This window comes from Thalia democratica, chromosome 9 (genome assembly GCF_965202585.1).
Source record: "Thalia democratica chromosome 9, ktThaDemo2.hap1.1, whole genome shotgun sequence".
Classification (NCBI taxonomy): domain Eukaryota; kingdom Metazoa; phylum Chordata; class Thaliacea; order Salpida; family Salpidae; genus Thalia; species Thalia democratica.
The window spans coordinates 20,482,536-20,509,353 of NC_139173.1; the positions used below are offsets into that span (position 1 = coordinate 20,482,536).

General features: G+C 25.7%; 1 protein-coding gene across 1 annotated transcript; it reads left to right on the plus strand.

Annotated features, from left to right (window-relative positions):
- The first annotated feature begins 8,546 nt into the window (after window positions 1-8,546).
- LOC145844280 (N-lysine methyltransferase setd6-like) lies at window positions 8,547-26,400 on the plus strand. The gene is made up of 8 exons (XM_082951663.1): window positions 8,547-8,731; window positions 13,240-13,466; window positions 16,674-16,825; window positions 17,148-17,207; window positions 17,678-17,833; window positions 18,135-18,276; window positions 18,678-18,931; window positions 26,116-26,400. Exons 1-8 carry the CDS (start codon window positions 8,553-8,555, stop codon window positions 26,263-26,265), a joined length of 1,320 nt encoding a protein of 439 aa, XP_082807789.1. The 5' UTR covers window positions 8,547-8,552; the 3' UTR covers window positions 26,266-26,400.
- Window positions 26,401-26,818: the final 418 nt, after the last annotated feature.

The following is a 26,818-nucleotide window of genomic DNA, read 5'->3' on the forward strand; positions in this document are numbered from 1 at the left end:
TTTAACATATATTATATGATAACTTCTTTAAAGTTTTATCTTTATTTAGTTTTTGTCTTATTTTACAACGTTTAAAGTTAACGCCTGTGGCTAACAAGTCTGGCCCGCTAATTAGAACAGTCGCCTATCCCTAACAATTAAAATTCAGATTAATTATATATTTTTCTTTTACTAAGAGTTAAGGAAAAAAAAATATGTAAAAAACGTAAAAAAGGTACTTAAGTATTATAGATAATTATATACACCGTAAACAAAAAACGGTTTTTTAAAAGTTTATATATTAAAATTAGCCAAGTTTGTTCTTTTTAAAGCCGGAAAACAATCTTATAACCTTTTTAATAAAGTAGTAGTTACTAAAAAACAAAAATATTAATAACAAGTTATACAAACTATTTAGAAAACAAAATCAGCAATGTAAACGTAAATACAATAGAATAAGTTTTATACTAAACAGGCAAAAATTGTAAGATTTAATTTTATTTTTTAAGCAATACTTTTTATAGCTTATTAGGTAAACAGCAAGAGTTGTTTAATAAGTAAAAACTTATTTTATGATTTTTTTCTGCCTTGCTGATCTAATTTTCTTATCTGAACTAGATTTTTTCAAGTTTTTTAAAGTTCTTTAGTATATTTTTTGCTAGCAAAATAGTAAGTAAACATGCTATCCTCGTCCACACAAAAAATGTTTAAGATAAGTTATATAGCATAACAGTGTTTTACTAGATCAGCATACAGATTAGACCCGATGTACGAAAATTTTACTTTAAACATTAATTGCAAAAGTAGTAAAACGAAATACAAAACATTATTTAACTAAATAGTAATGATTAGTCAAATATAAGTATATTTTAGGATAAACCTAAAAAATTAAATTGCATTAAGAAAAAATAAAAATTTAGAAAATTAAATATAGGGACTACATAAAAGCAATATCTCCTCTAAACGATTTTTAATCTGATAATTTGTTGGTGTTTTTAAACAGTGAAATAAACATGCAAAAATATATAGTATTTTGATTTAATTCTCGAAAATTATTAAATTTTTCAAAATAAAAGTTTAAATTAATTATGTTTTTACATAAAATGACTAATTTGTTTCATAATTTTTTAAAAACTAACTTAGTCTACAAATAACTATTTTCAGGCTATATTACTGACCGTTGAAAAGTAGAAAATTTGTTAATTAAAGATATTATTTAGTTTTTAAGCTGAAGTTTAACTTTCAGCTATTTGAAAATAAACTGTATAAGTACTACGTATTTTAGTTTAAACATCTAAATTATACTATATTGTATACTTAAATCTAAATTTTTTATCCCCAAAAACATTATGCTTCAAATTTAACACAAACTTTAACAATTCACAATGAAGACCAAAAACTAAGTTATTTTTAAATAAGATATAAAGGCTATTCTTTTAAACATTTATAAATTTAAAAATAATGTTGTTTGTTCCCAATAGCAAAGCTGAGATGTTTTCTTACCATAAATTTTATTTAATCAAAATGAACCACACGGACATCAACATCATTTCAAATTCTGCTAACTTGCTTCGTCTTTATTTAGCCTCATTAAGTATAAACAGTCAGCTGTTGATCGTGTACCAGTTTAACTTAGCAGGATTAAGTATATTGGCACTGAAGCAGCCTTCAGTGGATACAGTTAGAAAGAGTTATTCTAATTTATACTCTAACTCTTTTTGGATCATACCCTAACATTAGACCATAAGCTTGTGATAGAGTCTAAACTTGTGGTTAATAGCGAAGTTCGGCAAGTAATAACTTAACAAAGCGAGTCAATCAAATCGACATTTACAAAAATCTTACATAAAAACATCATCGTTTTTAACAATAAAAAATAGATTAGGAGCGTGCAAGAAGCAACTTATAGTAGTTGAGAATTTTGTCTACATTTGATTATTAGTTTGCATTGGATTATTTTATTCGATCATTTCTTTTCTTGAAATTTAATTGATTAACTGAATAGTTTTTATTTTATTAGTAGTGTTTGTTATTTATATATCTATATTTTTATTTTGTTTTTAAAACTTTCGTAGTTATCTAGATTTGTTTTTGTTAAAGTTTAAAGTTATATTAAATTTTTGTGAACTTAGCCAAAACTCTTACTGTGTAGTTTGTTTTGATTAAATGTCAAACTGTAACTTTAAACTTTCATTGTATTGTAAAAGGCGTACTAGAAACCGTAGAGTCAAGGGTAAAATTTTCAGTGTCTGTGACCTGTGTTTTCACAGTTCTTCTAGTTCACTAGACTTTTGAATGAAACAAGTACTTTTTTTCTACTTATGTACGGTTTTACAAAAAATTGAATGAAATTTTAGTTTTAGCTTTAACAATAAGCAAAAAAAAACTTTTTTATGTGAAAAAAGAATTAGATGACTTTCATGTTTATATATTTTTTAAATATATTTATTTTAAGGTCGGTTTCGAATTTAAGTGTTATCCAAGTTTAATTAAAAAAAATCTTTAATTGACTTCGCCCCAATACTTTAGTTGTTAACGGAACATTTATGTTTTATTTTGAAGTTGTATAAATTAAATCTTAAAATGATGTTCTTTCCTGAAACAACTTTGCTTAACTTAAATTTTTTTTTACTTTAAAAATATAACTAAGATTAAGTAAAAATAAATTAAAAATAATACAATATTTAAATCAAGTTTATTCACTACACTTAAAAATTAGTAAACCTATTCTTCTACGACCAAGTTAAAGGTAGGCACTAGGCAGCATACGACCCCTTGGTTGAATCCTATCCGAATGCTAAATTCTTTGGCTAGTGAAGTAACTTCTAAAATAAACTCAACTCTTCTTAAACAAACTTAAAGCCATGTACTGAAAATAAATCAACAAACTCGTGAACGATACTTTAATTTAAAACCAACAAACGTTTGAGAATTAGTCAGTGGTTAGTTGACATTATAATATAAGCAACCCTAACACACACTATTTATTACTTAGCACAATACCCAACAAAAAAGGGAAATACACAATATTGAATCCTTATTTCGTAAAAAAATTGCTTTAAAAAAGTGTTTTGATATCTAGAACATTATATTTTAGCATAATCAATATTTTTTAAAGTACAGTCCACGAAAGATGTTTATGGTTAATCTAGCTAACAAAAAAAAAATTGCATTAGTTTGGACTCTTATTTGAAATTTTTTTTTCAAGAATTTTACTAAATTCATATCAATTATTAAAAATTTACCAAGTTTAAGGTGTTAAAAAGAAATAAATCTAGTCTAGTTTCTTTTTTTAAGAGTAAATAATTTTTGTCCCAGGTATGTTTTTTTATTTAAATAGAGACTTTTTGTAAAACAGCACAGCATGCTCTTACTAAAATGTATGTGTTAAAATATTTATTTAGATATAATAAACTAACTACAATGAAAATAAATAAAATAATTTATAGAGTAAATCAATATGTAAACTTCATTAGTACAAGTTAACAGATTGGTAATTGTCTAGGATGATGTCGCACAAATGTCAGACTGAAAATAAACTTTATTCATTTGTCCTTTTTAACCATATTAATGATATTTTTTCCTCTACTGAGATAAATATGAGATTGTTTGCGGATGATGCCTGCTTGAGCTACCAACATAGTGATCCTGAGTGTTTAAATGAAATTATTAATAAGGAGTTGGTTAAAGTTGATAAATGGTTGCATGCTAATAAACTTTTTATTAATTATTCAAAAACTAAATTTTTGCTTTTTAATAAAAGTTCAAAAAAGTGTGAATTTAGTGTCAAGGTTAATGGTTTTCTTATTGAGCAGAGTGATAGTATAAAATACTTAGGTGTGGTTCTGGATGATAAGCTGAATTGGAAGAAACATTTGAGTTCTCTGAAATCGAAATTGTCTAGGAGTTGTTATGTTTTGTCAAAATTGAGATATTATTTGGACACATTTACACTTAAAATGGTATATTATAGTTTGTTTTATTCGCATATCCAATATTGTATATCTGTTTGGGGTAGTGCTGCTGACTGTTACTTAAAACCAATTGTTTGTATGCAAAAAAGAGTGATCAGGTATGTTTGTCGTGTGCCTGCCTTGACAACAACAAACCCTTTATTTAAAAAAACTGGTGTGCTAAAATTAAAGGATGTGTATAAATTGCAAATTTGTAAGTTGATGCGTAATACTATAAAAGGGTTTGATGTAGAACACAATAGATTTACACTTGCTAGCTCTGTTCACACACACAACACAAGATTTTCAAAGGAAATGAATTTTGTAACTGAAAGACCTAGAACGAGACTTGGCCTAAACTGCTTTAGGTATTTGGGTCCCAAGTTTTGGTCTAGTGTCCCTGAAACTTTTAAAAACTTAAAGAAAGATCCTTTTAAATTTAGATATAAAAACTTTTTGTTGAATAACTACATGGAGTAGATCTAGAGTGCTTCTACATGTATGTTTTGTTTGAATTGAAATTTGATTTATGTTATTTGGGCATCAGATTGTGATGTGTAGGTCTTTACTTTATAATTGTCCTGGTAATGAAAGAGTGATTGTTATAAATTATTGTAATAAATTTGTTTTATTGTTGAGTTATTTTACTTGTTTTTATTTTGTTATTGTGTTAGAATTAAGACAGTTTTTTATGTTTTTTATTAGAAATTAGATGTATAAGTATAAATTTGATACAAAAATTTTTATTAAAAAAAAAATTTTTTTTTTTATAATTTTAATATTTTTTTTTTTTTAAATTTTATTTAATTTTTTATTTATTTTATCTTTACTTATTTTATTTGTTTATTTTTTATTTTATTTTTATTATTATCTTTTGAGTTTTGTACAAACTTAATACTTACAAATTTTAAAAACTCTTATTATTTATTGTTGATATATATGTATATATTATTATCCATACAAGTAGTATTTTTTTTCATACTACAGTATTTCTTTATTCTAGTTAGTTTTTTATGTTTTTAGAACTAAATATTTTTAATTAGATATTTGTTTATTTGAGTTTGCAACAGCTGATTGTGAGTTCACACTGGTGGCAGTGATCACATGATTGGATTGTTGGTGTGTTTTTTGTTGTAGCGTCGGCAAATACTTACTTGGGGATTTGAGTTTGAGCTTCATGATTTTCCCACACTTTGTGGTTTTTAGTGTTGAGATTTTAACCTTGTGAGTGTTTGCTAAATGACGTGTCACCAAAGGTTTTTTTCAATAAAGGGTTAGGATTAGTTTTTATTTCAGTTAGTTAAATTTTTTTTTCTTTTATTATTACATAGACATTTTTATTTTTAGTTAAAAGGTAATTTTTTTTTCTTAGTAAATTTAAAGATAGGGCAGGTGGAATAACATGTGATGAGCTCAAACTCACTTGCTTGACCTTCAGAAAACGTTTATCGTTACAGAGGGGAGAGTGAGTATTTTCTGATGTTTTTCTACTTAAAAAAAAAAAAAATAAATGTTTTTAGGCTAAACACTTATATTTTATAAATAAATAAAATTTTACTTTTTTATCATAAACTATTAAAACTTAAATATTTAATCTCTTTTTTTGACAATATAAAGTGATTATATCAATACAATAATTTTTATTTATTTCAGTATTGTAATATAAAGTTGATTAAATATTTTAGTATATCATAAATAAATTTAATTCTTTCTTAGTACGTATTTATATAGCTTGTTTTTAACAAATTATTTTTTCAGAATAAACAAATTAGGCCTAAAACATTGATTTTTAGTCTATAATTATAGTTAAAATAGGCAAAAGAGTATAATATATTTTCAGTTTGATAATGGTGCAACATCATCCTAGGTAAATACCAACATATTTTTTTTGTAGATAACATGGTTTTAATTATATATACCTCAAAAATAAATGTGTGGTCTGATGTTCTAGGGGTCCTATTGATTGATATGAAAACCCTCTGAGTTGAACATTGCAAGACGGAAACCTAGTGGTAAACATATACTCAAAAAAAGAACTTAAAACTTTTTCAGAAATTCAAAATAAAAACAATTTTGTATACATAATTGTTGCTATTATTTTTAAGTAGCATTTAGTGTTGCTACTAATTCTAATAATAACAACAATTAAAAACCAAACATTTTCTGTAAGCTTTGATTTAAAAAAATATTACTTTCTATTAAGATAAATTACTTAAAAAAAATCTTCTAAATTTTAAAGGTATTTTCAGGATTCCCACCTTACTGAATTATATTGGGTTTCCTGGGTGATTGATTTCCTTTTCAATTTTTTTCATAAAATTGAAAAGTATCATTAAAAACAATGACCTTTTCTTACTTTTACTCTATTTTCTCTAGTTTTCAGGTTACTAAAAAACCTTGAGTCCTTTTTATTTAATTTGAGACAATTTAGTCAAAAATATCTGAAATTTCAAAACAAAATCACTTAAATACCTGTAATTTTAAACAAGTTGTTCACGTCAAGTAGTGAAATTTTGATTTGATACAAAAAATCTATCATATAGATATTTTTTTACTACATTTGAAGTAGTTTTAAGTTTCTTTTTAAGCTTGTTATACTATTAACGACAGTAAATTTATTTTTTACCAATAAAAGAACAAAAACTTTTTCTTTTAAATATTTGGAAGCAGGTTTAAAATAGCCTTTGGCAAACCTGAGTTGTGGACTAAGTTTTAATTGCATAGACAATTGTTTAAGATAAAATTTGTTTATTTTGTCTTGAATCATTCTAATTTTAATGTAATGACAGCATTGACAAAAACTCAGGATTGAGGATACTTAAGATAATTCAGAATATTTTGAAGTTTTTGAAAATCTTACAGTGACTCAGGACAGCTCAGAATATTTTGAAATTTTTTCTAAACTCAGGCTGACTCAGGATAGTTTTAAGATTTTTTTTAATCTAATGACAAATTTTTTAGACTTTGAATGAGATTTAATTGGAATATTTTGTTACTTCGTGTTATTTTTATAAAGAACTTGATTTTAATTAACTTTAAAAAGTTTAAAAATTACTTTTCAAGAACTTGAAAAAACTTGAGATAACTCAGGAAAGTTTTTTTTGACTAAATAGTGGCAACGCTGCAATGAGTTTGACAGCAAAGCAAGTTAAGTTATAAACTTAAATTAATTTATACAGATACTGTTGAGATTTTTTAGAGTTTAATATAGTACCATCGTATTATTAAAAGGGCTTAATAGTTATAAAACTTTGAATTTTATATAAAATTGAACTAGCAGTTTTTCAATTTTATTACTAACTGCTTATTAACAGATTACAATAGTTTTAAAATAACTATTAGATTTAAATGTTATAATGATTTGAAAAGGGTTCTTATTGTATTATACTTTTGTACTAGAATGCTGCTTCTGCACTTAATTTAACAATCTTTATAGCAAATGCTTTTCAATTTGTTTGTGTAGGTACTATAAACAAAATCAAAAATTTTCAAAGACTGTGTAAAAGCAAACATTTTTATAAAAAATAGTTAAAGACTTTTAAAAAATAAAGTTTAATAAAATCAGTTAGTAAACTACTATTATAAGTTAACAAAAGATGAGGAGGAACTCTCAGAGTTACCATACTCTCAGGCTTTTTTGATTTTTAGTGTAAAACGCAGGCTAATTACGATATACTTTCTAAGTTTCAGGCTAGTTTTTTCAATTTTAAATCTTTTATTTTCTCAAAAACTGTCAAGTTAAAAAATTTTACAAAATTTTAGTTTTTTTGACTAAGCTTGAATTTTTCTTGTCAGTTTTTATCATATATGATTTTTCAGTTTTCTATCAAGCTAGACCCTACTCAGGCTAGCTTCGTGTAATTTAGGCTAAATTTTGGTCAATCAGGCTGTTACTTATCTGTATACAGTAAAAAACACAAAGAAAAATCTTGTACACACCAGACTATTATTTAAATAAATTATAAGAGTAATCTTTAATTGTAACTATACTAAATTTAAAACGAAATAAACATATAACTAAGAAAAATAAAATTAAATAAATGTTTTATTAATCCACATCATCTAGTCTTTTGAATAAAACTTTTCTTTTAGAATTTCTTGATCTTTGATAAACTTAGTTGGAACCCTGAGTGAAAGTAAACTTAAAAATATTTTATAATTACAATAGTATTGACTAATAAACTGCTGTTAGGAATAAGAGAAAGTTGAGTATGATTAGTAGCTGAATTTAGTGGTTGTGTATCTGTTAAAATCCGTTGACAGTAAACTATTAAAAAAAATCCTATGCACACCAGATTGATTTGTAAATACATAAAAAATGTTATTTTTAGTACTTTGTTTATCTAATAAATATCAGACAAAAGATTGATTCCTAGCCTTCTCATTGATAAAATTATTTTTATTTTTTTTTTGTAAATTTAGGTGAATTTTGTAAACCATAACAATTACTAACAATAACCTATTTAAATTTGAATTTTTTTTTGTAAAGTTTTTAAAATTGTATTTAAAGTACATTTTATTATAAAATTCTGTATAGATTGAGTCTGGTTATTATTTGTAGTACTCTAGTTATGTATATCTACTATATGAAAATATGTCTGAAATTTAGATTTAGTCAAAATGAATTGCAATGAACAAGAAAATGATAAAGTCTTAAACAACTTTTGTAAATGGATTGAAAAAGTTGGAGTTGAAGTATCAGCAAAAGTAAGAATTGGAAAGGAAGGCTCATGTGACAGATACGGAATGGTTGCTACCAGCAACATTGAGGAAAATGAAGTTTTGTTCACTATACCAAAGTATTTTATCAAAATATTTTTTTAACTGATTAGTTATAAAATACATCTTGTAATTTATTATTATTATTTACTTTTCAGTTTTTCTCTATCATTAAAAAAAACTATAGGTTATTGTTGTTTAAAGTGAAACTAGTTTTAGTTGAAAACAGTATAAACAATTTATTCTTAAATGTAATCACAAAAACCAATAAAATGATTAGTTAAATAAAAGTTAAAACGCAAGTAAGAATGAAAATTGTTTATCAAAATAGAACTTTATTTCAAAATTGCTTCAACGTTTGTTGTAGTAACTACATCTTTTTAAGTCAATGAATATATTTTTAATTTGTTAGTAACTACATGATAGATTGAACTCCAGATTTGCTAATTTACTCAGTTTTAGGTAGTATCATCATGCGAATAATAAAAAAAATAAAAAGTTAATACTATGTTTGAAATATAATTGTAAATTTGAAAAATTTTATAGGCATTAAAGTAATAAATGTGTGTTTTAAGTTTTTAAAAATAAAGGTTTTTTTATTATACTAAATAATAAATAAAATATAGATAAAATTGCACAATGATAAAATTGCACAAAGGGTCACTTTGTGCAAAGACAATTTTTCACGGGTTTTTATAGTTGTTATTTAAAAAAAAATTTATTTATTGATTATGTTTTTTTTTTCTATCACTGTTACCCCTAACCTTTACCCTCGGTCAGTAAGTTATTTTATTCTACTGTTATTATTTTAACTTTTTATTTTTACTATCATTGTTACCCCTAACCCTTACCCTTGGTCTGTAGCTTTATTTAATAATTTTTTTTTCAATTTTTATAAATTGTTTTAATTGTTTTATTTTTACTTTAATTTTACTATCACTATTATCCCTAACCCTTACCCTCGGTCAGTAACTTTTTATTTATTTATTTATTTATATTTTAAAAGATATTTATGAGTTTTTATTTATTTATTTTTTATTTTAAATATTTCTTTATTTTTTTTACTCATGTGCAAAAATGTAACTCCTGCAAAATCGGGCCTTAGTGCAAAATTGTATCCGTGCAATTTTGTGACCATGTACATTTGTGCAATTTTGTTCTCGTGCATTTTTGTCTTTGTTCAATTTAGACCTGTTTCATAAAATAACAGCTGTTGAAAAAAGCTGTTGCGAGTTTTAAAAACCAGCTTTTAGATAAATTCGAACAAAAACAATTTATTTTCTTTATCTTAAAAGTTATTAGTATGTTTCCCTAAATAAATAAGCTATTTAAAATAGTACAAAAATGTAAGATTTAAGATAAACCTCTGTAATTTAACACCTATTGTACTATCACAAAAACATGTAAGATCTGCTTTAGTGGCCAAAATGTTGCTACTAGAAAACTTTAGTTAACTGATAAGTATAAGTTAATGCAATATTCTGGGTTGCCACTTTACCTGGAAACCTGGAAAAACCTTGAAAAACCTGGAATTTGAGAAATTTTGAAAAAAACCTGGAAAAGCCTGGAATTTTTAATAATTTTAACATTTTCAGTAATATAATTTCAATTTGACACAAAAATATATCAAGTAAATAAGATTTTTTTGTCATCATAAAATTTTTTTTTAGTAAAAAACACATAGAAAGTAACTTTACAGCATCTTTTAAATGTTTTTGTACTATTTAACACAGTTTCTTTTATAGAATTTAACTTATAACTAAAAATAGACCCAAAAATGTTTACTTTTAAAGATCTTGAAGAAATTTTGAAAACCTGGAAAAATTTTTGAAAAAATGAGTGGCAACCCTGTGTATCCTCACTTTTCAAAGAAAGACTTTTCTAATTGTCCTTAAAACAATAAGTGTAAAGTTGATTACAGTAGGTTTCAAACTTATACTTATCAGATAATAATTTTTTGTACGTATTTTAATTTAAAAACAACAAATAACAAAAATGATTTCTTTTTAACTATTTAAATAAAATAAAAATCATGTTATTTTCCTCTGTATTTGAGTTTCCTTCAACTATTTTTATTCTGATATTGATCTTTTTTTTTATTTCTTTTATTCTTACTTTTTTTCAATACAAGTCAATAGAACATTTATATTTTTATGGACTTATTTCACTTGTTTTACTTTGTTTATTAAATTCTTCTTTAAATTATTTACTTTAAGACTAAATTATACAAAATACTTGATTGATATAATAACCCATAGAAACACTCTTAACCAGAATGTATATAGTCATGAAAGAAAAAAAAAATAAACCAAACTAATGTAATGACAATGTAGTTGACACAAAAATTATTTTTTAACTGTTAAATTAAAATTTGAAATATATTTTTTAAGTTTTCATTATAGCTTTAATTTTATGCAAAATCTAATTCTGTTTGTGTCTAAAAAATTTTTAATCTTGTAGTTGATTTTTCTTGTTTTATTATTTTATATTGCTAAAACTAAACTTTATTCAAGGTTTACTAATTAACTTTTGGTAACTTTTATTGACTATAATATTAGTACTAGTATTATTTTATATTTACAGGGTTGCCACTTAACCTAGAAACCTGGAATTTGACAATTTAGGCAAAAAAAACTTTGAATTTAATAAATTTTAAGAAAAAACTTGTAAAACCTGGAATTTCGAACAAAAATTTTTAAAAAAAACTTGGAATTTTTAACAATTTCAACAAGTTAAGTAGTAAAATTCTGATTTGACACAAAAAATTATATCATATAGATAAAAAATTTTTGTCATCACTAAACTTTTTTTTATTAAAAAACACATTTAAAGTAGCTTGATAATATCTTTTCGATGTTTTTGTACTACTTATTACAGTTTCTTACCTTAAACTTAAATTGAAACAAAAAATAGACCCAAAGTTGTCTAATTTTAAAAACCTGGAGGAAATTTGGAAAACCTGGAAAAATTTGGAAAAAACAAGTGGCAACCCTGAATATTGTACTCTATTTTTCCTATAATTATAATTTGCATTTGTCATGTTTTTGAATTGTTTTGTTATAAAGTTTTATTTGTTGCGTTTTTGAAAGCCATTTATTTAACTGTACTTAAAACAAGTTTAACATTTATCAGTCAATACTTTATACATTATCTTATTTTTATAGTAGATTGCTTATTTTTTTGCTAAGATTTATTGTTAATGAAAATATATCAGTTAACACTTTGTGTTTTAGCTATCAAAATATGTTTACAAGCTTTATATTTATTATCTCTTGATGAACTAAATACACTTATGACAATTATAAGCTTATATTACTATATATATTTAACACCATGTGTGCAAGCTTTATAGTTGTCAGTTTTGGGATTTTTAATGAATTAAAATATTTAATGCTAATTATAATCATAATAGTATTTAAAAAATGATATAATAAATGTCACTCAAAATTGATGACTTGTGGATTCAATATCAAAACTATTGACAACTATTTATCTAACTAAGTTTCACCTGAAAATTAGTAACATAGCTTAGATTTTGAATTCTCTTTTATTTCATTAAACCAAATATTTTATAGACTTAAAAAAATTGTGTCATTACACAGACTTACGGGACAAAATATATATATTTACAATTTGTTGTTGTTTTTAATTGATGTTTAAAGTTTACTTTTTTGGAATTTATTATTGAAACTTAAACATTTATAATTTAAAAAACTGTTGTTTAAGATGTGTAGTATTTTTATACAGGTAAGTGTCATCTTTTTGAACTAAGTTGAATTTACTAATCATAGAGCAACGATCATTTTAACCGAATCTAAGGTTTTTCTTTAGTTACGTCTCAAGAGAAGCATTATGAAACTATACTAAAATACCATTACCAATTGTTACAATTTTTTACTAGTATAAAGTTTGTCAAGTATTTACAATAAGTAGTTATGTACTTATTCTAAAGAAATAAGTAAGACTCTTTGCTCACTATGTTGCAGATTTTTTTTTGTTGGTAAAACTATTGGTTTTAATAGAAAGTAAATGGATTTATAACTACCAGTTCTTAATGCTGTTATAAAAAAAATTAGCTTTAAAGTATCGAGAGTTGTATCTCCAGAAAAAATCCCATGTGCTTCATCCACAATCCCAGTTTTTGTATTTAAAAATCATCTTTTAAATTGCTAGGTATTATCTATTTGATAGTCAAATTTTTATAACAACTTTTTACTCAAATGAGGGAAAAAAAACTGTAAAGTAAATGTCAGATGAATTAAAGAATGTTTTAATATAACCTTGGTTTATTGATATGATTATTTTAAGAGAATAGAGTAAGAGTATTTCTAAATAAACTATTTCTTCCAGAAACTATAATTTACTTTTCTCATTTTCTCATAATTGACAATTTTGCTAGGAATTTTTCTTTATTTCACAAAACATGTTTAGCTGTTAGGTAAACTTTTAAGTTTCATTTTACAAAATCTACATAAAATTAATTTATAAAACTTCTTTTTGTTGAAATTTACATAAAAATGTATTGTTGTATCTAATGAGTTCTAGCATTTAATTTCAATACTTTTGTTTTTATTTAGTTTTTATCTAGGAACGCTCTTCTCTGCCCCAGCACCTGCTCAATCCAGAAAATTTTAAAGGACAATTGTGACGATCTTTCGTCGCCAAGCAACTGGTGTCAACTCATAACCTGCTTGATGTATGAGTATTTGAACAATGACTCCCAGTGGCTTCCTTATCTAGATTTTCTACCCAAGAAAGATTCACTAAATCATCCGATGTTTTGGGGTGAAAATGAAAGAAGTGTCTTTTTAAAAGGTAAACTGTTTCTATTTGTTTTTAGTTACATTTAAAACTATCTTTATATAAGAGTGATAAGTCAACATACGTTAGTCATTTAATATATATTCTCTTATTCTTATTTCATTAGTTTAAAAAAAAAAAAAGTACTATTATAGGAAGGTTTTTGAACGTATTTATATACCATTTGCATTCCATTTAATATGAATAAGTTATTCATTTTGTTTTTTATATTTTATTACACAAAGCTTTTCAAAATCATACAAGATTTCTTTGTCAAGTGATAAATTTTAATTGAAATTTGAAAAAATGTTTGTTAAGTGAGTAGCTTAAAAAATAACTTTAAATTATGACGTATGAATAAATTAAAATAAATACAAAATTTAGAGATTCAGTAATTAAAACTAAAGGTATGTTTATTAATAGATTGTTAATAATTTTGTTTTACCATTTAATGCTACTTGCGTATTTAAGTTAGGTCGCTCTTCCTCAATCAATATTGATTCCAGGCTGTAAAGTTCGCTTTTCTTACGTCGTTTTAAAATTTTGAACAATGTCAGAGTTTTGACAGGATGTGCAATTGAAAAGATGTTCAAATATTGCGCTGTTTTTATCTGTTCCGCAGTGGTCTGTAATTCGTCGGAATATTTACCGTGATGTTTCTCCAATGTAAGAGATGCTCTGATCTGCAGAGCAGGTATATTTATAAATAACATTTGCGTCAAATACTTCCGAGCATTTACTTTTGTTGCTGAAGTAGTCAGAAACCTTTTGGCTGGTGTAGGCCGGTTTAATACTAATGTTGTGTTTTTGAAATATGGATGCTATTCGTTTTTGGAATCTTATTGAACAACTTCCAACGTAAACTGTTGTAAAATAAGCGTAGTTTTCGGTTTCTGTTTTCTTTTCATTTTTTGTGTTAATATTTTCATTTTGTTTAAATGTTGAATTGTCGATTTTGTGAGCTTCAAGAAATTTGTTGATTTTGGACTCTATAAGGTTTATTGGATACTGATTCTTGAGTAATAAGTTTTTAATTTTTGCAAGTTCATCTTTAAAAGCGGTAAAATTTGAGCATATATTAAGCGCTCTGTTTAGATAAAAGTTTATTAAACCGAGTTTCCAAGATTTAGGACAAATACTAGTATATTGCATAATTAGACCTGTGTCTGTTGGTTTTCTGTACACATTTGTGTGTAGTTGGTTTGATATTTGTTTTACTTCAGTGTCGAGAAACGGTAGTTTTCCGTCAACGGATCTTTCTAAAGTGAATTCTAAGTTTGGGTGTAGAGTATTCATTTCATGATAGAAGTTTGTTAGTTCAGTTTGGTCTTGTGTGACTACGAATATATCATCTACATACCTTGTGTAGAATAGAGGTTTTGTTTTTGAATTTGTTTGTAATTGGTAATTTTCTTTTGATGCTACAAACCAATTGGCTAGGATTGGAGCTAATGGGCTGCCCATTGCAACACCGTCTATTTGTTTGTAGACTTTTTCACCATAAAGGAAAATACTTTGGGAGCACAACTGTAAAATTTTCCTTAATATGTTTTTAGTAATTTTAGTTTCTTTGAAAATTGATTTGATATTTGTGTCATAAATTGTTGTTAATATGTCTTCAATTACTTCTTTTAGCGGAACGTGTGTATATAGGCTTTTGATGTCTAAACTAGCAAAAGCGTTTGAGTGTTTTATATTTAGCTTGGATATTTTGTTAACAAATTCATTTGATGATGAAACGCTATATTTGTCATGCAAGCAACTTTTTATTTGTTTTTCTAACCATTTAGCTAGATTGTACTCTGGAGTGTTGATAGCTGATAATACTGGTCTTATTGGATAATTTTCTTTGTGCGTCTTTACCACACCATATAATTTGCATCAAAAGAAAATTACCAATTACAAACAAATTCAAAAACAAAACCTCTATTCTACACAAGGTATGTAGATGATATATTCGTAGTCACACAAGACCAAACTGAACTAACAAACTTCTATCATGAAATGAATACTCTACACCCAAACTTAGAATTCACTTTAGAAAGATCCGTTGACGGAAAACTACCGTTTCTCGACACTGAAGTAAAACAAATATCAAACCAACTACACACAAATGTGTACAGAAAACCAACAGACACAGGTCTAATTATGCAATATACTAGTATTTGTCCTAAATCTTGGAAACTCGGTTTAATAAACTTTTATCTAAACAGAGCGCTTAATATATGCTCAAATTTTACCGCTTTTAAAGATGAACTTGCAAAAATTAAAAACTTATTACTCAAGAATCAGTATCCAATAAACCTTATAGAGTCCAAAATCAACAAATTTCTTGAAGCTCACAAAATCGACAATTCAACATTTAAACAAAATGAAAATATTAACACAAAAAATGAAAAGAAAACAGAAACCGAAAACTACGCTTATTTTACAACAGTTTACGTTGGAAGTTGTTCAATAAGATTCCAAAAACGAATAGCATCCATATTTCAAAAACACAACATTAGTATTAAACCGGCCTACACCAGCCAAAAGGTTTCTGACTACTTCAGCAACAAAAGTAAATGCTCGGAAGTATTTGACGCAAATGTTATTTATAAATATACCTGCTCTGCAGATCAGAGCATCTCTTACATTGGAGAAACATCACGGTAAATATTCCGACGAATTACAGACCACTGCGGAACAGATAAAAACAGCGCAATATTTGAACATCTTTTCAATTGCACATCCTGTCAAAACTCTGACATTGTTCAAAATTTTAAAATTTTAAAACGATGTAAGAAAAGCGAACTTTACAGCCTGGAATCAATATTGATTGAGGAAGAGCGACCTAACTTAAATACGCAAGTAGCATTAAATGGTAAAACAAAATTATTAACAATCTATTAATAAACATACCTTTAGTTTTAATTACTGAATCTCTAAATTTTGTATTTATTTTAATTTATTCATACGTCATAATTTAAAGTTATTTTTTAAGCTACTCACTTAACAAACATTTTTTCAAATTTCAATTAAAATTTATCACTTGACAAAGAAATCTTGTATGATTTTGAAAAGCTTTGTGTAATAAAATATAAAAAACAAAATGAATAACTTATTCATATTAAGTTGCAAATGGTATATAAATTTAAAAAAAAAGTTTTAAAAGTTGTTGTAATTATACACATACTTAACTTTAAGTATTTAAAAAATAAATACTATTATTAATAACTGCAGGTACCGGATGCATAGATAAGATTGAATCTGACATCAAGCACATAACTGATGAGTATGAAACAATTACCAAACCGTTTATAATAAAACAGCAAAGCATGGGAGTAGCTGGTTTAGACGTTGAAAAAATGAACTTGGACTTGTACAAGCACATGGTAAGTGTTTAGGGTTTTAAATGTTAAAATAAGTAGAAACGTAGACTGTTATGCTTATCAATAACTATCTAAAACATTCTATTTGAATTTAAAAACTGAAGTTCCCTGCATGATAAAACATTGTTTTTAATCAGAATCTTATAAAATAAGATCTCAAAGTTTTGTCTATTTATATTTTTATGATTTAAGAACACTAATGTTCAATTTAGAATTAAAAGTATAATACAGTACTAACATGACTAAATTTAAACAAGAGCGTTATTCAAAATACTTTTAAAAGTCTTTAAGTAAGTTAGTAAATATTTTTTTGATATATCTTCAGGCTGCAGTAGTTATGGCTTACAGTTTTTCCGACGAAGCCGGTGATGGGGCTCCTACAATGGTAAGTTTTGTTACAATTTCTTTTTGACTGCATAGTTTTTTGTATACTAAAATAACTTTTAATATAGTGTTTTTTATTAAATAAAAAATAGTTAAAATGGTGTTGTTTCATCAGTTTTTATAATTAATAGGACTATAATGTACAAACTTTTGCTAAAAATATACTTCAAAATATTTTATTTTTGTTGGAAAGATTTAAAAATTAAGATGATAATAAACAGTAAACAAATATCTAACAAGCCTTGTACTTAAAATATTCTTTAGTTTTCAATACAACTGTGTTTTATTTTTGTAAATTTAGTGATATTATTTTTGTAAAACTACTTAAACAAAACTAATAACTTTCCTTTCTTACACTTCCTAGTTTAAAAATTAAAGTTCACTTCCTAATTTAAAAATTTAATATTACTTTTTTTTATGCCACTAATAATAAAAAATCCAAATTAAATTTGAACATAAATTTTTAAATAGGTGCCCTTAGCAGACATGTTGAATCACGTGTCTGAGAACAACGCGAGGCTGGAATTTGGCGAAAGCGAGCTTGCCATGATCGCCATCCGGCCAATTATGCAGGGTCAGGAAGTTTACAACACTTACGGACCTCTTAACAATTCCCAGTTGTTGCAGGTATTTATACGTCATCACTTGCACGTTTTATTTTTAGTTTTAGGAACATTTGTAAATCTCGGGTGTTTGTTTTTTACTAATATATAAAACAAATGTAATTAATAATAGTTAACTGATAAAAAGAGGTTATTCGAATTTAACTACACTTTTTATTTGACATGACTAAAACTTAGTCGACTTTTGTGCAGTTGTAGAGCGTTTTACAAGTTAGAGTAGCAAAGTAATGACTCTGAAGAGTTTTAGCGCATAAATCTAAGCTTAAAGTTGATGGTTAGATTAATATTTACATCAATTTTTGCAGAACTATGGTTTCGTAGAAGATCCCCAAGAAAACATGTTTGAAGCAGTTACTGTGTCTTTAAATAAACTGAAAGAAATTGCTTTGGAATGTAAACTGGATTTTGAAGATGTTGACATGAAGTTTCAATATTTGAAAGACAATGGTAAATTTTATTAAAATTCTAACAATAAAGAGCTATTGTATATCGTCCACTGAAAATTTTAACACTATCATTTTAAAATTATTTAAGAAGCAGCAAGTCATTAATTAAAAGAAAAAAAAAACTAGTAATTAGGTAACAAAAATATGTACAAGATGCCCATTTAAATTTTTTGTATTATTATTTTTATTTTAAATCCAAAAATATTACAGTAAAAAGTATGAGGTTAAGTTGTTAAAGAGGAAAATTTTTAAAGTTGATCAGTTAAATAAGAAGTGAAAAAGAGTAACTCTACTTTACATTCACACTAGTAACAGCATTTTCCTACGTTAACAACAACTTTGACCGGCCGTTTAGCTTTTAAACTTTTTCAAAACAAGCCGTTCAAATGCAAAAACCAACAGAAATGCTCCCCCTGGAAGACTTCATCGTCACCACCGACGGCCTGGGAGTTCCCGACGACTTCTACTGGCTGCAGGGGGTGCTCAGGATGGAAAAGCGCAAGTTCGACGAGCTGAGGCGGATGTCGGCGGATGAGTACGAGGAGTCGGCCTTCGAGGAGGAAATCTTCCCGGAGAGCTTCGACGAGGACGAGCAGCTGATTGGTTGGAACGATTTCAAGGAGAACTGCCACCGCGGCGTCTTCGAAATTTTCAAGGTTTTTTTTATGTTTTTGTTATATGTCTGACTGCGTGTTATGTAGGTTGTTAGAGTTAAGTGGTCTATCAATTTAACTTGCTATTCAGCTTGTGGTCACACCAAAATATGAACACTTAAATACAAAAGCCTTTAATTTTGACTTTTAGATAAAATACTGAAATTGACATCGTTTTAAATACATTCAAGTGTTCTGTTTATGAACGTGGTCAAGTTTACGGTTGTTTTGGTTATGAATAAATTCAAAAATATACTATTTTTAAACTTCCAAAGAGCAATTTATTTTCATAGAAATCTAATAAAAAACTATTCTTATAATCTTTTTTACATGCCCGAAAATATTTAATTAAAATTTTTGATTCTTTTAACTAAGTATAAAACAGTCCTACAAGTATCTTCAAGTGTACATCATTAAATTAGTTTATTTTGTTCTTAAAAATATATAAAAATGTATTCATTGTTACTATACTTGGTACAATCTGTATTTTTTTATTGTGCTAGATAAGTGATTATTTTGTAAAAATAGCGCATAATTTGACCAACAGTAAACTGTATATTAAACTGCGGGTTTTACATTAATTTAAGTGGATAAATTTAAAGTGAAATAAGAGTTTTAATTTAATAACAAGCTTGTACTTTGATTGTTTATTGGGTCTATGAAAGGATTAAATCTACCTTTTTTGCTTTGTAGCCCTTAATTTTAATTGTCACTTCCTTAGTTTAGGGTTGATAAAAAAACTAAAATTTTGGAAAACCTTCAATTTTTACTATAATCACTATAGAAAGTAGAATTTTAAACAATTTTTTCATGTTAAGTAATTAAATTTTCATTATATGTGAAAATTCTATTGTACAAGTTTTATATTATTTAGAAATCTATTTATTATAAAACATATTAAAAGTAGCTTAACAGTACCACTTTAATATTTTTAAACTATCTAAAACAGTTTGCTACCTTAAATTTAATTTTATACTAAAAACACTTAATAAAAACCTTGAAGAAATTCTGAAAACCTGAAAAATTTTTCCAATGCCTTTGGCAACCTTTTCAGGCAAACAGACTAATTTATTTTTTCTGTTAAACTCAGTTAATTAAAAATAACTAAATAAAATTAGTAGTTTTTATCTATCTTACATGTTGTTTTTATGATGATGTTAGCTAATTAAGTTTAGTTTACGGCTTTTTAGTTTTCTCAAAAAGAAAATATTTGTTACTTGTTAAAATTTTCATAAACTCCAGTAAGTCGTAAAACGTATGACTTATTCTAAAGCTAGTATTTGTTACAGAACAATAGTTTTTGATGGGTCATATCACTTATATACTATTAGAAATTTTAATGTAATTTTAAATTTAATTTAAATATACAATTAGTGTTGAATTTTTTCAAAGTCAGACAAAAAATAGTCTTGTTAATTGAGGTTAAGGCCATAGAGGGGGGGTAAAAAACTTTTTTTACAAAAATTAACTTTGGCTTCTATATGAAAGCTTAAATTACAAACTATAAGCCGGTTTTTGTAGACTTCAAAAATATCATTTAACTTATGCAATATTATATTTTTTGTTAAAAGTTTCCCATACAAATGTATATACCGCAAGTTTTTCTGGGTCAATTTTCTCAGAATTTAAAAAAACACTAAAAATCTATCTCCTCTTTCATTTTTCAAGCAATCTTCTTCAAATTTTCAGGAAATGTTCCTTACATTATAAGAAAAAAAAACGTTATTTATGAATTTTGATAATTAAAAAAAAATTATATGACAAAAGTTAAAAAAAAGTCTTTAATTTCAAAAAAAATATATTTACTTAAAATTTTTTTAATTCACAAGTAACGTTTTTTGTAATTGTCTAAAGATTAGACTGTGGAAGTTTGAAGAAGATTGCTTCAAAAATGTAGGAGGAGATAGATTTCAAACTAAACAGTCTTTTTTCGCTGTTTTAGTTTTCGCTTTCCATAGAAAACCTATTATGCGGCCCGACTTTGACTGGTCATATCTCTAAAAATAATTCGAATTTTTTAAAACCATTAAAACCATCTTAAAGCTTAGAAAAAAATATATAAAATAAGATCAACTTGTAAAAAAACATGGCTACCCCCTTACGGTCTTAAGTTAATAGAATTAAAATTTAATTTTTTTTAGTAAATTCTTGACTAATATAAATTTTTAAACGAGAATTTTAGGGTGACGTAACGCTGATTTTAACAATCATACGTATCTAAAGATATAAGCCACAAAATTACTAATAAGAAAATAAAATGCAATTTTTTATCATATCTATTTGAAACAATTTAAGTTTTTGAAATACTTAATAAAATAGTAGTTATATTATTAAAGTGACATAAAATGTTTTCTAATCAAAAGTCCTGAAATAATAATATTACAAGTTGTTTATTTTACTTCAATAAATAACTTTCTTTAGCTTCTTTTAAACAAAAAGCGGTTAGCAAACTTCTTGTTCTGTATTTGTGGTAAAATTAAATTTAGTTAATGTATCAAATAGTAAACATATAAATAATAATTTTCTTGTTCGAAAAATTTTGTCCGCCTTTTCCCATAAACTCATGTTTAATAACTCAAGCTAGATTCTTCTTCTATGTGATGGAAATTTATTTTATGAATATAATCTTTAACCTAAATATCTTTTATATGTATCATAACTTATTCTGCTAACAATTTCGTTTTAAATATAAAAAAGACCTAATAGTAATCAAAGTTTATATATTTAATTTTTAGTAGCTTATATACTTTCAATCACAACTGGTTTTAATTTATGAATTTAAATTAGTTAAGTAACAATTACTTTGTAGATTAGTTAATTATAAGTGTATTTTTTTACCGATATTTGTGGTCATATATACAGGGTTGCCACTCAGTCAGGAAAAGTCAGGAAATCAGGAAAAATTTAAAAAAATGACAAAAGTCAGGAAAAAATGGGGGGTTTTGAAAAAATGTCATGAAATTTGATAAAATTTAAAAAAAGTCAGATTTTGTCAGTTTAAATTAAAAAATTCCTTGTTTTCTAAAGCCTTCAAATGGTAAGAATTAATTAAAGAAAAAAATTCCAAAATTTTCCTAGAAATTTACAAAAATATTCAATTTTATTTCTAATACCTTCATCTGGTATAAATTAGTAAAATATCCTTTATAAAACTGCAAAAATTTTCTATTAACATATTGAACAAATACCCTTCTTGAACAAGCAGATTTTGTAAGCTTTTTAGTATTGATGATCTGTAGCAAGGACACTTCCTTTAGCATAGTGAAACTGTGAAATATACACAAAAGTTTATCTAGCATAGTTTTAGAATCACAGTGTTTTTTGTTTAAGTAAATAATTGAGTTCTTTGTAACTAAGCAGTTAGTTTAGTATTTTATGTAACAAGTTAATGTGTATACTTAACCTCTTTATAATTTTTTCAAAGTTGTTTAAATTTATAAAATAAGTTATAAGAGAGGTATATGCCAAGATTAAGTTTACTTATTATTTGTATTTTTTGTAGAGTAACTTAAGTTTTTAAAGTAAATAAGAGTATATTTATTTGTTTTATACTAAATGATAAGAGGAAATATTTTATACAACAGATATATAGTTTACTTTTTTATGTGTTTTTTTACAGTTACTTAAGTATATTCTTTTTTTAATTGATTTTTAATTATTTTTAATTAAAGGATTTTATATTAAATAGTTTGGGTAATATTTTATTAAACTTAGTGAACAATTTATATAAGTAAAACATGTTTCAAGTAAATACTTTTTATTATTAGATATTTTTAACTTCTAGGTTGTTTTACAACTTATATGCTAAGTCTGACTAAAGTTTACTTTTTTTAGTAGATAAATAGCTTATTACCGGTAGAGAGTAAACTTATTTTTCGTATTAAGGTGTTAAATTAGAATTATTTGTACAGAAAACTATCATTTATGTATTGGGTTTTCAAGCTCAGACTAACCATTGTTATTTTTTTCAGATCAGTATTTAATTGCTTTTTTATATTTTAATTATGCCAAAGTTTACATATTCTAAAAAATTGTGTTCTTTATCGTTTTAAGGTTCAACTGTAAAAATTTTTTATTGTTTTAAGATTTTAGTTGTGAAAGTTCGTTATGAATTCAAGGTTTTAATTGTAAAAGTTCCTTATATGCACAGTGGGCTGAAAACGGGGATCAAGCGGCCATTGACATAAAACTGTCATAAGAAGCACTATAATACAATTTAAAGTTACACTTAGTGTTACAATAAGAATAATGTTTGTTTTTATTTAAAAAATAGTTTAAATTTTAATCTTTAATAAAACTTTAAAGAAAGAAACTTAGAAAAAAAGAAAATTATAATTGGCTACCTCAAGAGAGTCACATTTACTTCCATTTTAGTTTAAATATGAATGAATTTTCAATATCAAGCCGGGTGAAACTATACTCTAAATACAGTTTTTTTTTTTAATTTAAGACTGATCTTTGTATATCAAAGTTTGTATTATTAATAACGTTACATTTGTACTAAAATATCAAAAGAAAAAAATCGTAAACATTTTGAACAATAAAAGCATTTTTTCGTTGCAAAACAGTGCAAAAAACAAAATAATTTAGCCTGTGATTAAAAAAAGCACTTTAAATTTACTAGAAAATATAAGTCAAACAGTAAGTTCTTAAAACTTCTTTGAAATTAAGTTTCTCAAATAAATAAACACTCTATTCAGTAGCACAAAGCATATGTAACAACGTTTCCCATTCTGAAATACATGATGAAATTTTTCATTTCGCTGGAAACAACTTCGCACAGTATGTCCGACTTCTTTACAATAAGTGCAATTCAGTCGGTCTAAAGTGTTGTTAACATCGTAGTCACTCTTGTCCCATAATCGATCTAAACAGTCTGTTAAATTTTCATACTGAGAAGTTTTCCTTGAAAAGTTTACTCTCTTAGAAACTTGTTGTTAGCTTCCAATCCACTTTCGGTGTAATTTAGCAAACCTCTACCGTTGTTTTGCTCAGTTATTTTAGCACTATGGGCAAGAACATTATGCGCAGTTGGAGTAAAGCGAATCCATTTAACCGACATGACCAGCATCATTGTTTTTTGAAATAAACTGAGTATTTCTCTACATTTATCTTTCTGTTAGAATTTATAGGCCATAAAATAATGGAAACATACAAAGTAATTTTGTTAATGTTTTCTTTTAAACTAACATCAGAAATATGCTTCGTCAGCAGAGTCCTATCATTGGTGTTTAGCAAAGTTTTGACTACGTTACCTGTTGTAGAAGTCCCACCATGGCCTGTGGGATACGGTTTTGCAAGAAAATCTTTAATTTGCTAAAATAGTAGAAAAAAAAACTATTTCAAAAACTAAAACATATACTAAGCTACCATGTTTTGACCAATACTAACTGTTCTCATCATTCTTGGAGCTTAAATGATCTGTAAACAAAAGTAAGTGAATCTATACACATTAAGAACCTTCTATAACATACAAAATGGCCTTTTTTGTCACAGTGAAAAACCAGGGATAGGATATTATATCAATTTTTTTAACAGAAATATCGCTTGTCAAAACCTAAAAGAATAGTTATATTCCACATGATAGATTGGTCTGTAAATTTGTATATAAATTTATTGTCATTTTTACTAATTTATTTAAAAAAAAATTATGTTGGTTCTACGGTGGCGAATTGAGAAAATTAACCCTGAAGATTACCCTAAATTGCCAAAAAATCATCAATGAATTTTCGGCGAGAATAGAAGATTTTTAAAATGAGAAATAATATACTTTTACATTTAAATATTCAAATAATTTTGACTTTTTTCAATTAACATTAAACCAAAGAAAAGAAAAAACTTAAAAAAAAATATTTGTATAAAAGCTTATAAGGTGTTTTTTAACAGTAGATGTAGACCTTAATTTTGACAAAAATTTAAGCATTTTTCGAGGCTTTTTTAAACTTAAAAAAAGCAAACTTTGGCTACATTTAAGCTTACATAACTTTTAGCATACTTTAAGCAGAACAGAAACAAACCCAGTTTTTAAAAGACGAAACCCCGCTCTAAACAATTAAATAAAAATCTTGCTTTAACTGTTTAGTCGCGAAAATAGTCAATGGCCACTTGCCAGCCCACTGTGATATGTCGTTTGTTTATCTAGATACATTTATGCTAGGAAATGCTAAAAAATTGTGTCTTTTTTAAGACAAGCTGTGATTATAAAGTAATAATACAAGTATTTTGCTGATAGAGCTGTTTATTACAAACATCAATCATACACAGATGGTTTAAGTGATGTACTGGAAGTTTGATGATAGAATTCAGCAAAAAACTGCTGTTTTTAACCTGTATTAAAGTTAGATTGAAAGCTTTATATAGTTTCAAGTGGTAGATTATGTATTTTAGAATAAGTTTGATTTAGAAAAGTCAGGAAAATTTTGGTAAAAAGCCAGGAAATTTTTCTCAGCTTGATCAGTGGCAACCATGTATATATCAACAGAGTTTTTACTACTACCATAGAATAAACTACTTTTTTCTGCCGTATAGGTGAAAACGTAAAATAAAATTGTTTTACTATTATAAAGTCAAGAAATAACATAAAAACTACACTTTTTTTACCCAGTGACAAAATTTTTGTTTTTTTGTTTTTGAAAAAGTCATTGTAGTTTTTTCTTAATTTGGATTAGTTTGTACTTAACCTGCAGTTTAACAAAAATCTATAACATTGGTTTGAGAATAATTTTATTTTTACTTTCATCATCGCACTGAAGCAGGAGTGTGTCGACTCAAAGCTTTCAATTAGTTCAAAATTACTTTTTTAAACTTATCTTCACCCTTAAAAATTTAAAAACTTACGCATATCAAAATTGTTCTTTTTTAAACCTACCGAGCTCTGCAATTTAACACTTATTTAAGATTTTTTTTATGCGGATTTAGTTTTATAAACACTGGAGGAAGACTACATTTAATTTTTTGTTCCTTGATAAAGCGTAATAAGTTTTATGGAAGCCTTCCGCTGTGATTTTTAGAAAAAGCAAAAGTTGTTTATTCACTTTTAAACCATAGTGAAACAAAAAAACTTGATTTAGACTTTAAAAAAGTTAAATACGTTTTATATACAGTTTATTTTAATACATATCACTTGTAATTTTACATTCTAATCAAAATACTATACTTTTTTTACATTTTACATGATTATCTTTCAGAAATCAATTGAAATGCTCCTGTGTGAGTTGAAATCAAACAGCCTGCAAGAACTACCTTCCTGTGAAACCACTGAAGTTAGAAAGTTCCTGTCAAAAAAACTGGTTGAAGGGCAAAAGTTGCTCGTCACCGAAGTTTTGAAAAAACTTTGAGTAAGTTTGGTGTGTGAGTAGACTCCAGCCAAAATTTTAGTTTAGGAAATTTTTTTTTTATCATAGTTTAAAGTTGTTGCTCAGGTTGTTTTAATTTATTTTAAAAAACCAAGTTTATCATTATTTTATAAAGTACTTACAAGTTCACGTGTAGTTTAAATATTAGATAATATATGTTTAGGTAATTTCAGGAATAAAGTATAACTTTTGAATTTATTTTAAAATGAAATATAGATTTAAGGATTTTATTAATTTTACTATTTTTTCATATAATATTTTCTGGTTATAATAAGCTTTTCAATTTTTTAAAGTTATCAGACCCTTTTATTTATTTATTTAGAGGTCTTTAGTTATTTTACTTACCTAAATTTTAATGATAAGCCTTAACTAAAACGTTGTTTTATTTAAAGTTTAGATAATCTTTGTATGAATGTAAAAAACAACAGCTTCTTAACAACTTAGAATAAAAAAAATGTAATTTGTATTCAATAAAACGAAACATAAATGGTGTTGTTGCATTAAGTATTTTCATATACTATTTAAAATTAATTAA